The sequence below is a fragment of the Musa acuminata genome, chromosome BXJ1-6 (genome assembly GCF_036884655.1).
Source record: "Musa acuminata AAA Group cultivar baxijiao chromosome BXJ1-6, Cavendish_Baxijiao_AAA, whole genome shotgun sequence".
Lineage (NCBI taxonomy): Eukaryota > Viridiplantae > Streptophyta > Magnoliopsida > Zingiberales > Musaceae > Musa > Musa acuminata.
This window is the reverse complement of record NC_088332.1, coordinates 6,190,731-6,208,184: the sequence shown is the minus strand read 5'-3', so window position 1 is coordinate 6,208,184 and position 17,454 is coordinate 6,190,731. Positions and strand designations below refer to the sequence as shown.

Genomic DNA, 17,454 nt, shown 5'->3' with positions numbered 1-17,454 from the left:
CCAACCCAAGAAATACTATCCCTTCAGAAACAATAGAATTAAACCATTAATTTTAAGAGAGAAATTTTTTAATTTTTTTACTTTTTTTCCAAATAAAAGAAAAGAAAAACTTAGCACAACGCCAAATTCCAACTAATGTTTGCTTCTCAAATATTAGTCCAGCAGCCCAACTCGGCCCACACCGGCCCATTAACTTCCTTTATAAATGTAGATGGCTGATGCATTAGGGTTTTTGAGGGTTGTGGTTCCATTGGGTCGATCGATCGCTTTTGGATTGCTGCGGGAAATGGATAACTCGCCGGAACTGCAACGGTTTCTCGAGGTTAGAATTATTTGCTCTTAAGTTCTTTCGATCGTTCGATGACTGGTCTTTCTCCACATCCACGCCACGTTTCTTGATGTTGGCTATGCATAGATTAATTCGTTCTAGTCGATACTTGATACAATATGCTTTGGGCTACGAGGTGTAAGGTTTGATTTTGTGCAAGTAATGAGTAATTTTTGGATCTAGCTTTGAGCTGGTAGCGATGTTGGATATCTTGACGAAGGGAGTTCTGTGGGGATTGTTGTGTCTGTCCATTGTCGTCTGTTCGGATTCCGTAGTCGCAGAAATCTCATCTGAGTTCTCGTCTCTGAATATTTCGTTTGTGATTTTAGTGTACTTTACTGATTAATACTCGTGCTCTGTTTTGGTCTCCTTGTTTTCTATGTACATTAAAGGTAGACTAGGATGGAATGATGAACATCTTTGATCATGCAGCATCTTTTGATGCAATGGCATTTTTTTCACACGAGATTTCTGACCATCCTCCTAAATATTTTCTATGATAATTGTTTATTTGCCTGTATTCCCCTCTCCTGTTCAGACAGTCAGGTTCTTCTTATCAGCAAGATGCCTTCTTTTCCTAATATTGAAGAACATCACAACATTGCACTGTTTCAACTAAAATCAGAACTGATGTTATTTTCTTGGAGTCAGAACATTGCACTTTGATCTTTTCAGATCAGTTTTATGCTTTTAATGAGACATTTAGTTTGTTAAAGAAGCAACATGCCATAGAAAGGCTGAAATATACATGTTATGCACTTCATCTTCCCTTTTTTCTATCAAACAGCTTCCTCACTTAGCTTTTCATTTTTGTCTTTTGTTAGACACCAATTTAGCACTACCCCCACTCCTACTTATTCTGGTGCAACGCAAGAACCTTTCTCATAGTTTTCACTTTCTCTTGAGATAATAATGCCATTTTTAGTAGCTACTCAGTGATCATATGCCATGTGCATCTGAAGTCAGTAAGTTTATTGAAACTATTCTTCTTTTTGAATTCCTTGTATCAACAGAAAGTTTTTTGTAATTTTTCCAAGAGAACTTTGGATTCGATTCTTGAAATGCACACCTAGTAATTTTTCCAAGTGACAGACAGTATGATACAATCTGCTTTCTTGGATGTGTGCTTCAAGTACATCACCCATAACATACATGGATTTGCATTCATCTTCCATGAATTTTTACAAGCAACTAACTAAAAGGGAATCCCCAATTCCCTGTTCTTTTCTCCTTTATTCTGATCTTTATTTCCGCTAAATAAATTATTTTTTAAACGATGGGTGTTGTTTACTGTAGCAAGAGAAGCAAAAAGCTATGGTCAGTGAGATGGTTGGGAAACTTACAAATGAATGCTGGGATAAGTGCATTACTGGTACTCCTGGCAGTAAGTTCAGCTCCAGTGAATCAGCTTGCCTTACCAATTGTGCTCAACGGTACATGGACTTGAGCATGCTCATCATGAAGAAGTTCCAGTCCATGCAACAATAACTGGAAATTTGTGTTTTGAGTACTGAACCATATGTTTCTCTGCATTGAGCTTATTAATTGTCTCTTCAGATGTATCACTTTTTTGGAAGCTTTGGAGATAATTGGATTTAGGAGCTAAAATTCCAACTGTTTTGCCTCATTGGATGGTTTCTGGATTCGTAATTCATACAAATCTAAGCATTATATCATTGTCGTTTGTAGTATTTGCTTTTTATTTGGTGAATAGAAAAAAAAAATTTAGTTCATTTAATCTATTTCTTAATTGTTGGGGAAGAAGAAGACAATAAAAGTGCGACATCTGCCTAACACTAACAAATACTAATGTGAGTGATAAGTCATTGTAGGATCCAACAATAAGCGGGTGAGTTCCAATTTCAATTTGGTCTCCCAATTGCAATCGTAACGCTTGATCTAAACATCCTCGAGTCATACAATGTATCAGCTTCATCTATTTCCACACACAAGTAGCGGTCGATGAGGGTAACTCTGTCTTTTTACAAGTAAACACGTCATGTTCTCATTAGCTGGCTCACGTGCAACTCAGATGACAGGAGCGACGCAACCCAGTCGGCGCCGCACGTGTCGCCTCTCTCGTAGCCATTATTGCAGCTTCCGCGCGCGGGTGGAGCGACCTCGTACGCGCGGCTTATTAACCTCGGCCTCACATTAAGTTTTATTACAGTAAAGCCGCCGGCACTGGTTCTCGGAAAGCAGCGTCCGACTCCCCGCTCTCTCCGCGCTCGGCGACGTCGTCTAAACCCCGTAGGGGTATCGCCGATGATGAACACAAAAACTAGCGCGAACATGTATATATCCGCTGTTAAACCGGACCTCTTCGAAATCAAACCGGCATAATTAACCCGACGCGGGTTGTTTTCTTTCTAGTTTGGTAACTATCATAACAAGTGGAAGCTTAACGCAAACACTGAGCCGGGTTAGATTTAAGCTGGCTCAACTACAAAAGCTAAACCGGGTTAACGTCCATATAAATAGACTCGCAGGCCATACGCCTACGCTACGCTACACTCCCTTCGGTCGGACGACAACGAGGGAGAGGGAGGAGGGGAGAGAGACTTCGTCTCTCGGTCTCCATCTGATCGCTAGCGCGCTTCCCCACGGCGATTGTTCCTTTCCCGTGCGCCCCCCAAAGGTTCGATCTTTCGCCAAAAAGTCCTCCGTTCTCTCGACCTTTGTTCTTGTCCTTTTTGAGTTTCGTTGAGCTCGGATCGGAGCCATGGATATCTTGGGGATCAGTTTTGTACCTCCTTTGGTTGCCATTCTCGTGCTACTTCCATCGACGTCGGAGGCCCTTCTCTTCCTCGTCCCCTCTGCGTGATCTTTTCCCGCTGTGGAACCCCGCGTGATTTCCCACGCTGTTGCTGGTCCGAGGGACAAGCCCTCGTCGCGGAGGGGTTGTACTCGTGAGCCCTCGAGTCCCGAGGTCGCATGCCGGAAGTGGGAAGACTTGGGAGAGGCCACGGATGGTCTTCCATCAACCGAAGAGGACCTCCTTTAGTGCCATCTTGGAGAGCATAGGTAGCGATGGGATCGATCGATCGACACTGCTTGTTGTGGTGGTCTCCGGCTCCACATCCGAGGCGTCTTCAAGTCGAATCGCTTCTCCTCCTCCTCCTTTCTTACTCCATGATACTGATTCGTTGTGCCTTTTTCTGCAGCTGCAAGCCTCACGGAAGGGTTTCTAAAGCGGAAAAGATCGAGAAGACGAGGGTTGCTTAAGCTCTTGGTGAGCTCGTCGCACTACGAGTAGTCACTTCAGCGAACCAAGTAGCCAGGTTTAGGTGTCTCGAGGCGGAGGATGAGTGGCGTCTCGAGGCGGCGTTTCGCGGCGGCTGCGGCCGCGATATCGGTTTCTGTTGTGACGCTCCTGTTTCTGCTCACCGTCGGTCGGTGTAAAACCACCTTCTCTATCTTTCCTGTCACCGTTTTTTTTTCAGATTTTTTAATTTAAAAATAAGAATTTTTTTTCTCCTTTGTTTTTCTTCCTCAGGTTTTTATGGGCAGCGAGTAGATGCTGAAAGGGAGATCGGACTCGGATCCGAGCAACACGGCTCCGGCTCCGGCTCCAACCGCAAGCTCCTCCAAGTCGACGAAGGTACTGTTCTTGTTACGCCAACCGTTAGCTTAAGACAAATCGCTGTCCCCGAACCGTCCGATCTCCGTCCCTGTTATCTGGTAGGACCCGCAGGTGGTTTCGTACGACGACTGCCCCCCACGGCGCGAGCGCCACCGCCTCCCAGACGACAACTCCTGCCCGCCCACGGAAGTAGCCCACGAACCAATTCCGTGCGTCTTTGTCGATGCCCACGACGGAAAAGGGAAGTGGGAAGGAACGCGATGACGAGTCGCCCTCCCTCCCTCCCTCCTCTTCGTCTGACGTCCTGCCGGTCCCTTGTTTACCTTTCCACCTTCACGTCGTTTTCTCTTAGTGGAGGACACGGTTTGGTATGGTCACTTCCGGTTAGTTTAGTGGTAAAGCAGCAGCTTCTTCTCGTCGGTCTCTGGCTTCAGCGTCTACTACAGAATTGATCTAAATCGTGAAACATACAGTCTAGAGATATAATAGCTTATGTTGCATTCGTACATGGCCTACAGTGTTAAGTATGCGATGCGGCCGCACTCCTGCGTATAATAAGAGTTTGGAAGCCGAATGCCAAGAAGTTGTCTTAGCTTGCATGATGGAGACAAAACGAAGATTTCTTTGTCTCCTGTCGCTTCTAATTTCTTATCCTATCTACTGCGAAGTTATTGACTGATAAGAATGTGATAGGTACATCGTCGTCGTCGTCGTCGACTGACCGGGTGGGCGACGGGTGCAGCAAGGACGACATCGTGGTGCACCAGGGGGCGACGCCGCCGCTACCCAGCGGGATCCCGACGTACACCGTGGTGGTGCTGAACCTGTGCCCCTCGCGTGGCGGCTGCGCCATGGCCCACATCCACCTCACCTGCGGCGCCTTCAGCTCCGCTCGTCTCGTCAACCCCCGCATCTTCCGCCGCCTCCGCGTCAACGACTGCCTCCTCAACGATGGCCGCCCCCTTCCCTCGGGTTCCTCCATCTCGTTTCAGTACGCCAACTCCTTCTCCTACCCCCTCGCCGTCTCCAACGCCTCCTGCATCCGCTCCTCCTAAACCAGCCTGCAGCCAATCTCCCAAAAGAAAGAAAAAAGAAGAGCTTTTTGTTGCTTTTGATTCCTCCTTTTCTCCGCCTAACCTTTTTAGCTGCCGCTGATGCTGACCATCTTCTGCTTTGTCTCCAACTTTATTGTCTCCGCTCGTTTTCTGGCAGCAGACTCGGTATAGGTTGTCAGAGAGAGTGCGAGAGAAGGTAGACTCCGATGCCTCTTTTGGGCTTCGTTATGGAGACGGGGGGAAGTGTAGTTAATGCGAGTACAAGTTAAACTGGACGTGGGGTGGTGGTGAGCAGGGGCTCACGTGCATCTTTTGTGTCCATAAAAGAACGCATATCTGGCTAATTTTGGGTTTACATGCGTTGACAGGGGATGGAAACGTGTGACAGATTGCAAATACGCTGCTAATACTTTTCAATGTGGAAATGACATGATGACTTTGCTCTCTCTCTCTCTCTCTTCCTCGTGTTGTCTCTTTGTTCCCTCATGCAATCTCCACTTCGTTCGTAATCCAAGGAACCACTTTTATGTATGTATCTTCTCGTACATGCTCGTACAAAAACTAAACTAGGATTAAGCAAATGGTTTGCTGGGCTTTCGGGTCTATTTCTGCTCCTCCTTTTGCGTGCAGTGGGGGCCGCAGTCACGCCCCCAAATAATTGAAATATTATGATTCGTTGGTGTTGTAATTATAGAGTCATGAAAAATTGTACCCTCCGCCATCAGCCCACAGTACTTGGATTACCCCCAAAATAAAGTGTAAGGCAATTAGAACAGTTTAGTGTGTGCAACATCTAATCTGCATGTCATTATCTCTGTCTCTGTGTGTGCGGAAAATGAAAGGTTAGGGGTCATGAAAGGATTCTTGTTGTTAAAAGGATGTGTCATTTTCGGACCCCCAATGGCCTTCTTGCCTTTGGGATCCATTAGTGCCGCATGTGTTGTCTTGGCTTCATATCCCACTGCTAGTGTCAGCTTGCAGCACCACTCCAAGCTCTAATGATCTCCCACTACCCATCAGACCCACTTATTTATTGTCTTCTCCTATCGCCGCCAAATGCCCATAAAAGTGACCACATTGCTCTTGGCTGATTGATCCTAATTGGTACCTATTGTGATTACCTTTGGTGCATCCGACAGGGATTCCTTATTTAAGGGTGGAAACATGTGTTGGAAGATAAATTAACCCTTGGACGTGATTACAAATATGATTTGCATTGAGAGTATTGGGGAGTCTTAGTGGAATTAGGTCACGGTGTACGGTCATTATGTATGTGACTTATAATCTTATAAACTATGAGAGATTAATAATAATGATGATAAACAATATTGGCAGTAAGTTCGGAACAGCTGCGAGTCCACCGCCTCCACGGTGTTGAATCCAGGACTCGACCGCGAGCATATGCACCGGTTGGAGATCACCACCTCGAACTCCGGCTTCCCGTTCACCGTCTTCCCCGTGCTGGACTGAGAGACGCTGATGTCCGATATGCTGCAATCAGCCAAACCTGCGAAACAAGCACGGCAAGCTTTAGCAACTCCACACCGTCCCAACGGAGTTCTCTACTGAGAACCCAAGAGAAGCATAAAAGACACGTCCTCTTATGATGCAAAGAGAAACAAGAGCAACAAAGATGAGTTCGACGACGACCGCCATGATCGTTACTGCACTTAACACTTGATATTATATGGTTTTCGCCAGGGCTCGGTGATGGGTTATATAGGAGATTAGGGACGGGCTAAAATAGAAAGGTGATTAAAGAAGCAAATTAAAGGGTATATGTAATCAAATTCTTAAATTTAGGCATAATCATCTGATTTAGGAAACAGTTATTTTTTTTTTTTATCAATAAAGTAAATAAAAATAAAAATAAAAATAAAAAAATATTATCTTAGGTGGAGAATAATGGGAGTGATTTCTGGAAAATGAGGAGTTGTATGAAATGATAGGTTTCTTTTCTTTTCTATTTTTTTTTTTATATTTTAGTGTTTAAAATTTTATTTTTTGATTAAAGCATGTTATAATTATTCATGATATATTCAGTTTCTATTTTTTTTTTCTATTTGTTCAAATATTTAAAATTTTTATATTAAAATATATTATAATTATTCATGCTATATATACTTTTTAAAATTTTTATGTTGCTTGCATGATGCTATTCTTAATACTTATTTCTATTAGATTTATAAAATAGTTTATTAAAAATAATTTTTTTAATATAATTTTATTTTTTTAATCAATACTATTTATTTATTATATTTGAATGATTCAATTTTAATGAGTAGATGTTTTGATTTTAATTTTATTATACTATAATTCAGAATTAGAGAATTAGTTAGGATTTGGATTAGAATCAGTAAGTATGTCAGGCTCATCCTACAAGCTACGACACAGGCAGCAAAGTAGGCCTAACCTGTAGGTTAAGCCCAGCTAGCAAGTTCGGCCATATGCAATGCACATAAGCTAGCCCAATATAGCTTAGCTCTCTACCTTTATTTTGTTTGATTTGGGTCTAAATATTAATTAAATCAAATATTAATTTAGATCGATGATTTCAAATCGGTTTGATTTATTTAATTTAAATTAAACTAAATTTAATTCAAATTATATGAGTGTTGGATGATTCCAGGTTAAATGAGGATTAAAGATCAATTCAAGTAGGTTTTAATTAAATTAAGTTCAATTAGATCGATTGAGCTAGGATTCAAGTTAATTAGGAGATAATTAATATTATTTGATATTAATAATATTTATAAAATAAATTTAAAATTTTTTAATATAATATTTTATCTCGATATGAATAAGATTAATATGAGATGATTTTTTTTTCCTATCAAGGGCAAGTAGTTCTATTCCCTTTGAGAATTAGTAAGTCATTGATTGCTGAACGGTTCCTCCATCTACTGCTGAGAGGAATACTACTGCATTTGCATTTGTTGTTTGAAGTGCAATATATATTTATCTTTATCCCTTGTTGGAAGAATATAAACTCATCTCATAAGATAAAGTTTTTGGAAGTACTTCTATTTGATATACGGTAGTAGGACGATTGAATTTTGAATATATATTTATTTTATAAATAACTTAGGAGTTTTGTTGTTGAAACTTTTTTATTTTATCTTTGATTTTCATATTAGTGTTCACACTAGATCATTTTCTATCGATATGTAGATTCAATTAAATTTTATTTTTGAGTTGACATTCATACATTTCTTAATAATGTCTATGACTATTTTTGACTTATGTTTTGATGAATAAATAAATTATAATAAATATTTATAATTTATATATATTAATAAAATGATATATATTATTTTGGCTCCTGAGATACTCGTGGAAAAAAAAAAAAATAATCTTGAATGTGACAACATATCTAATTTTATCTCCCTTGCCCGACTAAGTTTCTTTTCCGATAGAAAAAATGAAATTTTCTTGGGATTGCATTCGACTGTTGATGTGAGTATGAATTGGAGAATGACCAAATCACATCTAATTTTGTCTCCCTTTGGCATTTGTATTCGACTGTTGATGTGAGCAAGAATTGGAGAATGGCCAAATCATTTACATACGTCCCGTTGATTGCGTTGCACATACTTTGGGCGACATGTAAAACCCACCCTGCACTTGACGCATACTTGCCTTCTTATAATGTCCCTAATTTGGATCGAATGATAGGGGAAATCTTCGATATCACTTTATGCATACCTCAAACAGTGAGAGAAGAGAGATTCAATTGTAAGCTTCACCTCTTGAGTTTGAAATCGATAATTTTAATTTTTGATTTTCGAGAATCGAAATCAAATTAAACTTAAAAACATATTTTTATTATGAATAATTTAACTTAAAAAAGTCATAATTTTATTTCAAAATTTCACTTTTGAAACGTGCATATATTTTCATATGCATAATAACATAAAAATGAATCTATAAAAAATCATCAATTGCTCATACGTCTGATGATTTCCCAATCATTCTTTTGATTGATAGATCAAATTATTATTATTTTATTATTCTTACAAATAAGCTATTACTTATAGTGTTATCACTAAATCGAAAGAAGTTGTTAGATAATAATTTCGCTCCTCTACAAAATTTACTACTCAATTCTTACATTTAGAAGACTTTTGTTGTCTATTATTATTACTTGTACTATAATAATCATATAAAATAACCATCATTTTTTTTTTAAAACTTCTCGTATTCTTTCACTAATATCAACATCAAAATATAAATAATCATAATAAGAAGTTAAATAATCATGCAAGCTATCTAATCTACGACAATGACGACTAAAAACAGAAATAATAAGGTAAATCATTGGAATATTTAGAGAGTGTTTTACTCATATAGTTTCATTGCCTCATGCTCAATTCAGTATCATGTTCATATTTTTCTAATGCTCTATTATAGTTAATATATATAATTAAAAATAAAATGAGGACTAAGATGATAAAATATAAGTTGCATCATTAAAATTTTAAAAAATATATAAATATTTTATAAACATTTCAATGTTGTGAGTATAAACTTAATTGTCTTACACTATTAAGTAGTTCATAGGTTGATTCATTCCATTTTGAATAAATCTTGTGGGTCTTTTGATATTTAATTTATAAAATATAGTATGTTCTTTTATTAGTTGTGGACTTTAAAGTCCACAACTAATAAAATAATTTGCTTAATGAGAGAAAGAAAATTATCGAGATATTTAAGGCCCTTTTGTACATATAAATTCAACACATGATATAAACATTTAATATAAAATACATTGCAAGATGTATGTCAAATTGGGGAATAGATACAATATTTATAAACACTTTATTAAAACCTATTGATAAAATTTCAAAAACCAAATGGTACTCTTTCGAAATAATTTTTATCGTTCTATAGATATTATGAGCAGTATATTGTTCATCAAAAAATTTAAATACAATAACTCTTTTTTACATGGTCCAATTACAATATGATTCATGTATTTGTCGATGATGACTCAAAGTATAAGTGCAAATAAAAACATGTCCATCGATATTGGATCGTATGTTATTATTCCAATTCCCCAAAGTATTTTGATAATAACTCATAAAATCTAATTTTTCATCAAAATTGAAAGAATGTTAATAAATTTTGCTGATTTTTTAACACAAAAATAAAAAGAGGGACTAGAAATTTTTGTCTAGTTTTTATCCAAATTGACTTGTGTGAGATGTTTCCTTTGAATATGCATTTTAGATGTTTCATATCCATCATATATTTTTTTTAATTTAAAAAAAAATTAAGCACAGTAATTACAAATCACTTTAAACGAGTAATCCATATTTTAAATATTCTTGAAATAAAGCTTGAAAATATCCAACATTATTGCTTTGGCCATTGTAACAACAGCCGTCGGATATCATGTGTTGGACGGTCGGATTGAGTCGGGATTTTGGCTGCGAGCGAGGGCTGTGGCTTTCGCGTGTGGACATTTCGTCGAACACATGATATCTGACGGCTGGTTGATGAGCAGCCAACGAGAGCTCAAGGCACGAGTGGCGGAGATTTTGTTGCAAATATGGGCCCCCAGGTCTTTTCCGGTCCGGCCCAAATAGGTTAGTGATTCACTGATCATCTCGTGGACGCAGGAATCGAATCATCGTGGAGCAAACTGGCTGTCTTCCTTCTCTCGCTCGCTCGATCGATCGATCGATCGATCCCTCGAGCTTTCCTGTCTTCGATCGCCGAAGGAATCTATCTCCCAATCCCTTGAAGAAAAAGATCGGCGGTTGTTCTTCGTGCCTGCCTCTCTGTCCCTCTTCCCTTCCGCGGGATTCGGTCTTCCCTTTCCACAGACCAGACCAAGAAGCCTCCTCGATCATCCAATTATGCCATGCTCTCTTTAAGGTAGTGTCCTCTTCCTCCTCCTCCTGCTCCCATCAGCTTTGCTGTGATGTGATTTGGAGTTTGCGGTGCTAAAACTTGCGTTTTGAATGACGGGACGCGACGATTCAGGGGTTTCTGGGGCAGGTACAGGAGGAAGATTCTGATCTCCCTCGGAGTGTTGGGAAGCGGTTATTTCGTGTACAAGCTCTATGAGAGTCACAGCAGGAGACTGTCGGACTTGGAGCGGCAGCTCGACGGCGCTCGACAAGTCGACGAGCTCATCAAGAAACAGTAATTAATTCCTCCCTTTTTTTTTTTACTCTCTCATTTTTAACCCTTTGAATCCTCTATTGCTTTGCTTCTTATTGTGATTGGTTGGTTGCTGTCGTTAATTGTCAGATTGCACGCGCATTTCGAGAACATCCAGAGGATTTCGGACACGACCACGCTGCCGTACGCGATGCACTACCTGCGATCCAGGATATCGGAGGATTTGGACCTCTCACACCTGACGGAGAAACTAATGCAGGGGAAGGGTCATTCGAGCTCTCTCGCCGTCAAGGAGAAGCTCGAGCTGTGGGAGAGACTTAAAATTCTAAGTATCTTTGCTCGCTCTCTGTCTCAGTTTCTGTTCCCATTTGTCACCAAACATGCTTTTTTCCATGGAGCTGGTTCTTAAGATTACTTGTCCCATTGGTCATTCAAAAAGTCAAGCATTCTTCCCAAAGAGGGATCCTTTTTTGCTAAATAATTGTTCTTTCTTTCAGGCTTCACAAGAACGGCAGCTTCACTGTGGTCGATGACAGTGCTTTGCTTATACGTGAGAGTTCAGGTTAACATTTTAGGGAGACAACTCTATGTTGAGATTGCACGTGATTCTGAGAATTCTGAGGCTCTGGTAGGTGCTTTTTTCTTGTGTTTGTAAGTGCAAAAGGCCCACTTACAATGTATCAGAATGTACTTATGCAGATATACTGAATATGTTGGTTTGTGCTTGTTTTGATGGTTATCTATTACTTAATGTTTATTCTTGCCTTCTGATGGGCATTTTTGCAACCAATTTGGCTGTGAATGATACTTTTTTAGAAATAGTAGAAGCATATTGTGTATATTTTTACATACTTCTCACTGCATCCTTAGTTTTTCTAGTTAGCCTTCGCTTAATATAGTTCTCTCCATAGTTTGTATGATCTTGGATGACTTTTGTGATGTGAATTTATTTCTCAGAGGTCTCATTAATTTGTAAGTCAATTTGTGCATTTAGTATGTTGATTGGTGTATTCTTCAGGACACTCCTAAAATGATGTATGAACTGCACAAATAATCCTGAACATCAAATTATTGTTTTTTTAAGTACTCTCTACTCCTAGATCATTTTCTTTTTCTAAAACCTTTGTTGGATTGCTTTACGAAGTTGATCTTTATACCAACCCAAGTGTACCTATCAAGGAAGTAATTTCTAAATATGTTCTTTGGCTTCCCAATAATTGATTTTCTGTTTTGTCCTTTCTTGCAAGATCTTTAGCTTTACTGCACAACTGTTCACTGTTGATAGTCAACTATCCGTCCTTTGACTCCAAAGCTTCAACAATCTTCATACCTCTATAATTTTGCCATAGGATAATTAGATATCTGTGTAATGATTCTTGTTTATAAACTTCACAGGCTCAAATATTGATTAATTTTGATCTTTACATAAGCCAAATTTATGGGAGAAGACTTCCATTTTTTAAGAAATCCCTAGTCCCCTTGAAACTCATCTAAAAGGGCATTTAGGTTTCTGAACTCAGTTCATATTGTTTAAGTGGCTTTACTAACTGGAATTATACCAAAAGTATTACTCATAAATATTAGTGAAGCTCAAAATGAGAAACAAAGTATTTTCTAGAATGGTGACTGTAAATAACAATGAAATTCATTTGAATTGTTGAAAAAGTAGGCACTACACCTTAAAATCAGATTTAACTTGACTAAGAATTAACTAAGACTTAACTTTAGCCTATTTCACTGCTAATTGCATCAAGTTGCTGTTTGAACTGTGTGCATTAATTGCGTAATATAGCATGGATAGTTGCTAAAAGCTAGGGCTAAAACATTTGTAATCCATCAAATATTTTGTTTGTGGAGTCATTGGTTGCGTCGAAGATTATAGATTAGCTGATTAGTGTATTTCATATCAAAGTTCGGTTATGTTATTGTGAATGGTTTAGCTTGTCCCACTTTCGTTGAAAGGAAAGGTATAAAAATATGCACCATGATAGAACTCAATATTGGCTCATTTAGTGGGTATGCTGTTTCTTTTGTTTTTCCTACAGTTTAACATACTGTAAAACAGCATACACATGATTCATGTGTTTTCTTTTTTTGGCAGGATGAGATTGATTCATTTGGTAGGCATAGTCAACAAGACTTTCTAGCAACTGCAGATTATCTTGCTACCTATGGAATTAATTCACTAGTTATGAACATGCAGAGTGCTGCTAGGGAAGTTCTAAAAGAGTAAGGAGTTAATGCTGATTGATTCCTGTTTTTCGTGCATGAAATGATGATTAATTTTCTTTTTCTTCATGAATATTCATGATACATGAATATAAACCTTTGATATAATTAAATGTAAACCTTTGATATAATTAAAATACCATGTATGGAACATTTTGCACTTGTATTCATATGCAACCTTTGTCTTCAAGGTATAAATTGTGTGACTTTGTTGCTAACATCACAATTTTTTATTTCATTGTGCACCATTGTCAGCAAGCAGCTTAAGGAGCCTTTTACTGCTGTCCAACTGCGTGAAACGATGATCCAAATTCTGCAGAGGTTCATGAACATTGGTGAACCAAATTACTGGTTAAGTTATGTGGTACCTGAAAATGTTAATGACTACAAGCAACAGATGGCCATGTCTGACACTGGATTTGATGATTCCTCTATTATTATGGATGCCAGCAAACTTGAGCATCTATTATTTGAGACTCGGGCTGTGCTTTCCAGGTATGCAAATATATTCTAGTTTTAATTAATATATACATATATACCAATACATCAAGGGTATTTGTCGAAGGACATATAGTAGAGTTTGCATGCCATTATTGACATTGAAAATACAAAGAACCAGTTCCTCAGTGTAATTTTGAAAAGACCTTGTTGCAAGAACAATTATTGTGTTCATGTTGACCGCTAATTTAGATAAGGAGCCTATTGGAATTTTCTTTCTATTTTCTTCTGATTTTTGAATATATGTTGAAGCTACATTTGGTGGTTTTTTTTTTTTTCAGCAGTTATGTATGTCATGTTTTGATAAATACTTTGAGGATGAGGCTTGAGTCATGTAAGATTGTTTTCTCATGAACTGGGTGACCATGGTTCGGGTGATGTAATTACTTATAGTGTAAGACTGACTTGTCTGCATATACTATCTCAGACCTTATGTTAGTGGGAGTCCCATGTACTAATCTGCCTTCTTATTTTATATTAGATCTAAATATGATTTTGATTTCTGCAGGGTTGTATGTGGCTTTAAAACTTCGGTTTTTAAATGTTGATGGTACTTGTCATTGGAGTGTAAATTCAGATTTTCACATATATCAAGCGCAACTGGTATTCTTGATTACTAGTTCTGTTGGTTGTTCAAGTAAAATGTGGTGCTATGTGTGACTAATAAATGTCATCAATCATTCTATTTGTCCGTAATTCTGAATCTGAGCAATCGTTGTTACCTCAAATCCATCCCAAACCCATGTATTCATGCCCACATCCTTGTTTTGACACTGCCCCATGGCAGACCCAAATACTTTTCTTTTGGCAAACTTGACTGCTACAGTTGCTGCTTTTGCATAAGGCACACGCAGAGGGACTGACATCTTCCCCGGGAACCTTCCACTACTCCTTGAGAATTGATTAGTTTTTACTTTATTTATTTATACATTTCATAAAGCAATTTCATTTTTTTATATTTTTAGGTTTTTTATATTTTCAATATGCATTTCCTGGTGACTTGTCTCTTGGCTGACTGAGTCAGACACTGATATGTTTACTTATTTGACTTTCATATCATGCCCATGCAACATTGGGAGTGACTTTTGCTTGTCCATCTCAGCATTCTCATATAAATATATTTTTCCCCAACTACCTAAAGATTTTTTTTTTTGTTGAGGAACCACCTATGATTCTTACTGAAAAGCGTAATAATTTATTTATAATATTGGTCATCCAATGAGAGATGCACCTCTCCATCTTAACCATTATGCATTTGTTTTATAGATAATACAATATCATATTCTGCAAGCACTCCCTATTTCCGAACAATTAATCCAAGGTAACAAGACCTTTTTTGATGGGGACCATTTTTAGTTTATCTCTGATTAGAATAAATTTTATTAAGTAGTATATTTTTTTGTTAAAATCATAAGTTGTCAAATGACAGTTTCATGGTTTTATTTTAATTTTCTAGATTGTTCGGGAAGAGAAAAAGGAAAACCAATAAAGAAAAAGACGAAAGAAATTTAAACTTGATTCATTAAAGTTTACAAATCTTGATGAAAGTTTTCAACTCTACAAGAAAGTTCTATCATTTAACGAAGATGAAAGCCCATCACTTGGACATATTATGTAAAAGAAAGATTTCTCCAAATCATCTAAAAAGATTATTCTAATAAATTTATCTCCTTTGAAAAAGGAACTAGTATATGATTTATTTTCTTAGATGTAATTGTAAAACCAAAAAATGATTGAATGAATTGGTTTTTTTATCTTACATAATATTATCAGTAGTGTGATACAATATTTTAATTTTCGATGGTATAATTTCATTGTATACATGTAAGCCATATGGAGGTATGAAACTTTTGTTCCTGAAGGTTTCTTGTTGAGCTGGAGTAAGTCTGATAAATATCCTTGTTCTTTTTTATCTTTTCCTATTATCATTTTTTCTATTCCTCTCTTTTTCCCCTTTCTATTCTTTTCTTTAAAAGGAAACTTCCTTTTCTCATTATAATTTATCCTGCATCAGGCTTACTAGCAGAACTATGTGAAAGTTTGTGCTGATGGTATACAAGTACTTTTAGACCTCCAGTTTTTTACCATGGATGGTATGAATAACCTTTTAAGGCTTCATGCTGGAACATAAAACTGTGTAGACCTCAGGAAGGTTAGAGCTGTTGATACTAGTAATTGCAGGTTATTTTTGTATGAGTTTTGTTTCTACAAAAAAAAAGTGGAGTGCATTGCTTCAATAAAATGCAGTAAAGTAAAAAAAATAAAAATAAATACGATGGATTTTTTTATTCTAATTGCTTCATATTTTTCTGATGAAAGCTGAGATTCTTACAGAACATATTTATCTATTTAGGTTGCAATTGATGTAAGTAGAAGTTTAATGTATTTTACTCTTTTTTATAATTCGTGCCATTTACCATATGCTTGCTTGTTTTCTGGGAATGACCTTTTTGCATTACTCTTCTTGCAGTCCTGATTTTAGAAACGTCTTGGAGATATCTCTCAACAAGGTAGTTGATATCCTGACCGAGGATGTAGGCATACATGTTGGAGGGACAAGCTCTTCAGGAGTTCCCTTGGCCAAACTATTGCCGCAAATCACATGGCTAAGCTTGCCTCTACTCGGTGAGCCCGGCGACAACAAATTTGTGCAGTCTGTTCGAAGCTTACCGGAGGTTGAACTATTCTACACTCTTCTTTATGCAAACATGCCATTGGCAACTTAAGTGAATTAGGAAATGAAACTGATGATTTTAGTTGATGCAACTGCTCTTTGTAAAAGCTGCTCTCTTGCGCATCCATTGGAGTCTCAGCAATCTGGGATGAATAAGTGGAGAAGGAAGTTGTGCACAAGTCTGTTAAATTGTATATGTAGTGATTATTCTTTTGTCAGTGGTTTTCAATATTGAGTTTCCATTGAGTTTTGCTTTTTCACTTAACCAGTAGGAAGAGTGAGTGGTGTTGAACTCTCTGAGTACATGCATGGATAGGAGCTCTTTATTGCTTGCTGATGTTTCTTTCATACCTACCTGTTAAAAGGTTTCAATCTCTGTACCATAAATTGTTCGCAGCAAGGTGCCCGACGTAATGTTTGTATTTTTCATATTTTATGTATCATGTTAGCGGTCTTATTAAGGTTGGGTTTTATGGTTGTTTCTGGTTTGTAATTGTTGTTTGCATGTGGTCGTGTAAGGTAAAATTGTTTGAGAATGGAGTCTTTGGCTTGCAACTTGTAGGGATTTCCTAGAATTGAGATGCCATCAAAATGTCAATTATCTCAATATCTTGGAACACTCGGATGGAATACGATTGAATGGGGCTTTGAGGTAGTATCCTGGGTTGAGCCATAGTTTAGTTTTGTAGTAGTGTCGCATTGGCATTTGTACATGATAACTTTGGGAACAGTTGGTTGTGTTGGTTTTTTTATCGTATGATTGTTTAGAGCTAGCGAAATTTATCTTCGTACTTCATATGGTTTATAAAATATATATTCACTTCATTGTTATGATAATTTTCTCATCATTTGCTTTCTCACTTATTTATTTCTTTTTTTCTTTGTTATCTTACATATGAGCTCTGCACACTTTTTAAGTCCCTTCCTACTTAGAAAAATATAATATTTGTCAAATATC

General features: G+C 37.6%; 2 protein-coding genes across 3 annotated transcripts; both read left to right on the top strand.

The window, feature by feature from the left end:
• Positions 1–2,851: 2,851 nt before the first annotated feature.
• On the top strand, positions 2,852–5,346 carry LOC103988253 (TPD1 protein homolog 1-like). The gene is made up of 4 exons (XM_018827311.2): positions 2,852–2,966; positions 3,493–3,720; positions 3,825–3,929; positions 4,605–5,346. Exons 2-4 carry the CDS (start codon positions 3,633–3,635, stop codon positions 4,964–4,966), a joined length of 555 nt encoding a protein of 184 aa, XP_018682856.2. The 5' UTR covers positions 2,852–2,966; positions 3,493–3,632; the 3' UTR covers positions 4,967–5,346.
• Positions 5,347–10,584: 5,238 nt separating this feature from the next.
• LOC135675868 (peroxisome biogenesis protein 3-1-like) lies at positions 10,585–16,742 on the top strand. Of its 2 annotated transcripts, XR_010514042.1 has the most exons (8): positions 10,585–10,846; positions 10,955–11,116; positions 11,225–11,424; positions 11,593–11,723; positions 13,197–13,324; positions 13,580–13,819; positions 14,331–14,425; positions 16,293–16,431. XR_010514042.1 is itself a non-coding variant. In XM_065186461.1 (7 exons), the coding sequence occupies exons 1-7, from the start codon at positions 10,833–10,835 to the stop codon at positions 16,546–16,548; spliced, it is 1,131 nt and encodes a 376-aa protein (XP_065042533.1). In that variant the 5' UTR covers positions 10,585–10,832; the 3' UTR covers positions 16,549–16,742. The 2 variants fall into 2 exon arrangements, 1 of the variants encoding a protein (XP_065042533.1); XM_065186461.1 differs by lacking the exon at positions 14,331–14,425 and having other exon boundaries at positions 16,293–16,742.
• The last annotated feature ends 712 nt before the right edge of the window (positions 16,743–17,454 follow it).

Excerpts from the sequence above, each read along its gene's own strand:
- LOC135675868 (XM_065186461.1), top strand. Across the intron at positions 11,117-11,224 it reads GACGAGCTCATCAAGAAACA|ATTGCACGCGCATTTCGAGA; the intron begins GTAATTAATTCC and ends GTTAATTGTCAG. Across the intron at positions 13,820-16,292 it reads ACTCGGGCTGTGCTTTCCAG|TCCTGATTTTAGAAACGTCT; the intron begins GTATGCAAATAT and ends CTCTTCTTGCAG.
- LOC103988253 (XM_018827311.2), top strand. The coding sequence starts at position 3,633 with ATGAGTGGCGTCTCGAGGCGGCGTTTCGCGGCGGCTGCGGCCGCGATA. Across the intron at positions 3,721-3,824 it reads CCTGTTTCTGCTCACCGTCG|GTTTTTATGGGCAGCGAGTA; the intron begins GTCGGTGTAAAA and ends TTTCTTCCTCAG. Across the intron at positions 3,930-4,604 it reads GCTCCTCCAAGTCGACGAAG|GTACATCGTCGTCGTCGTCG; the intron begins GTACTGTTCTTG and ends AGAATGTGATAG.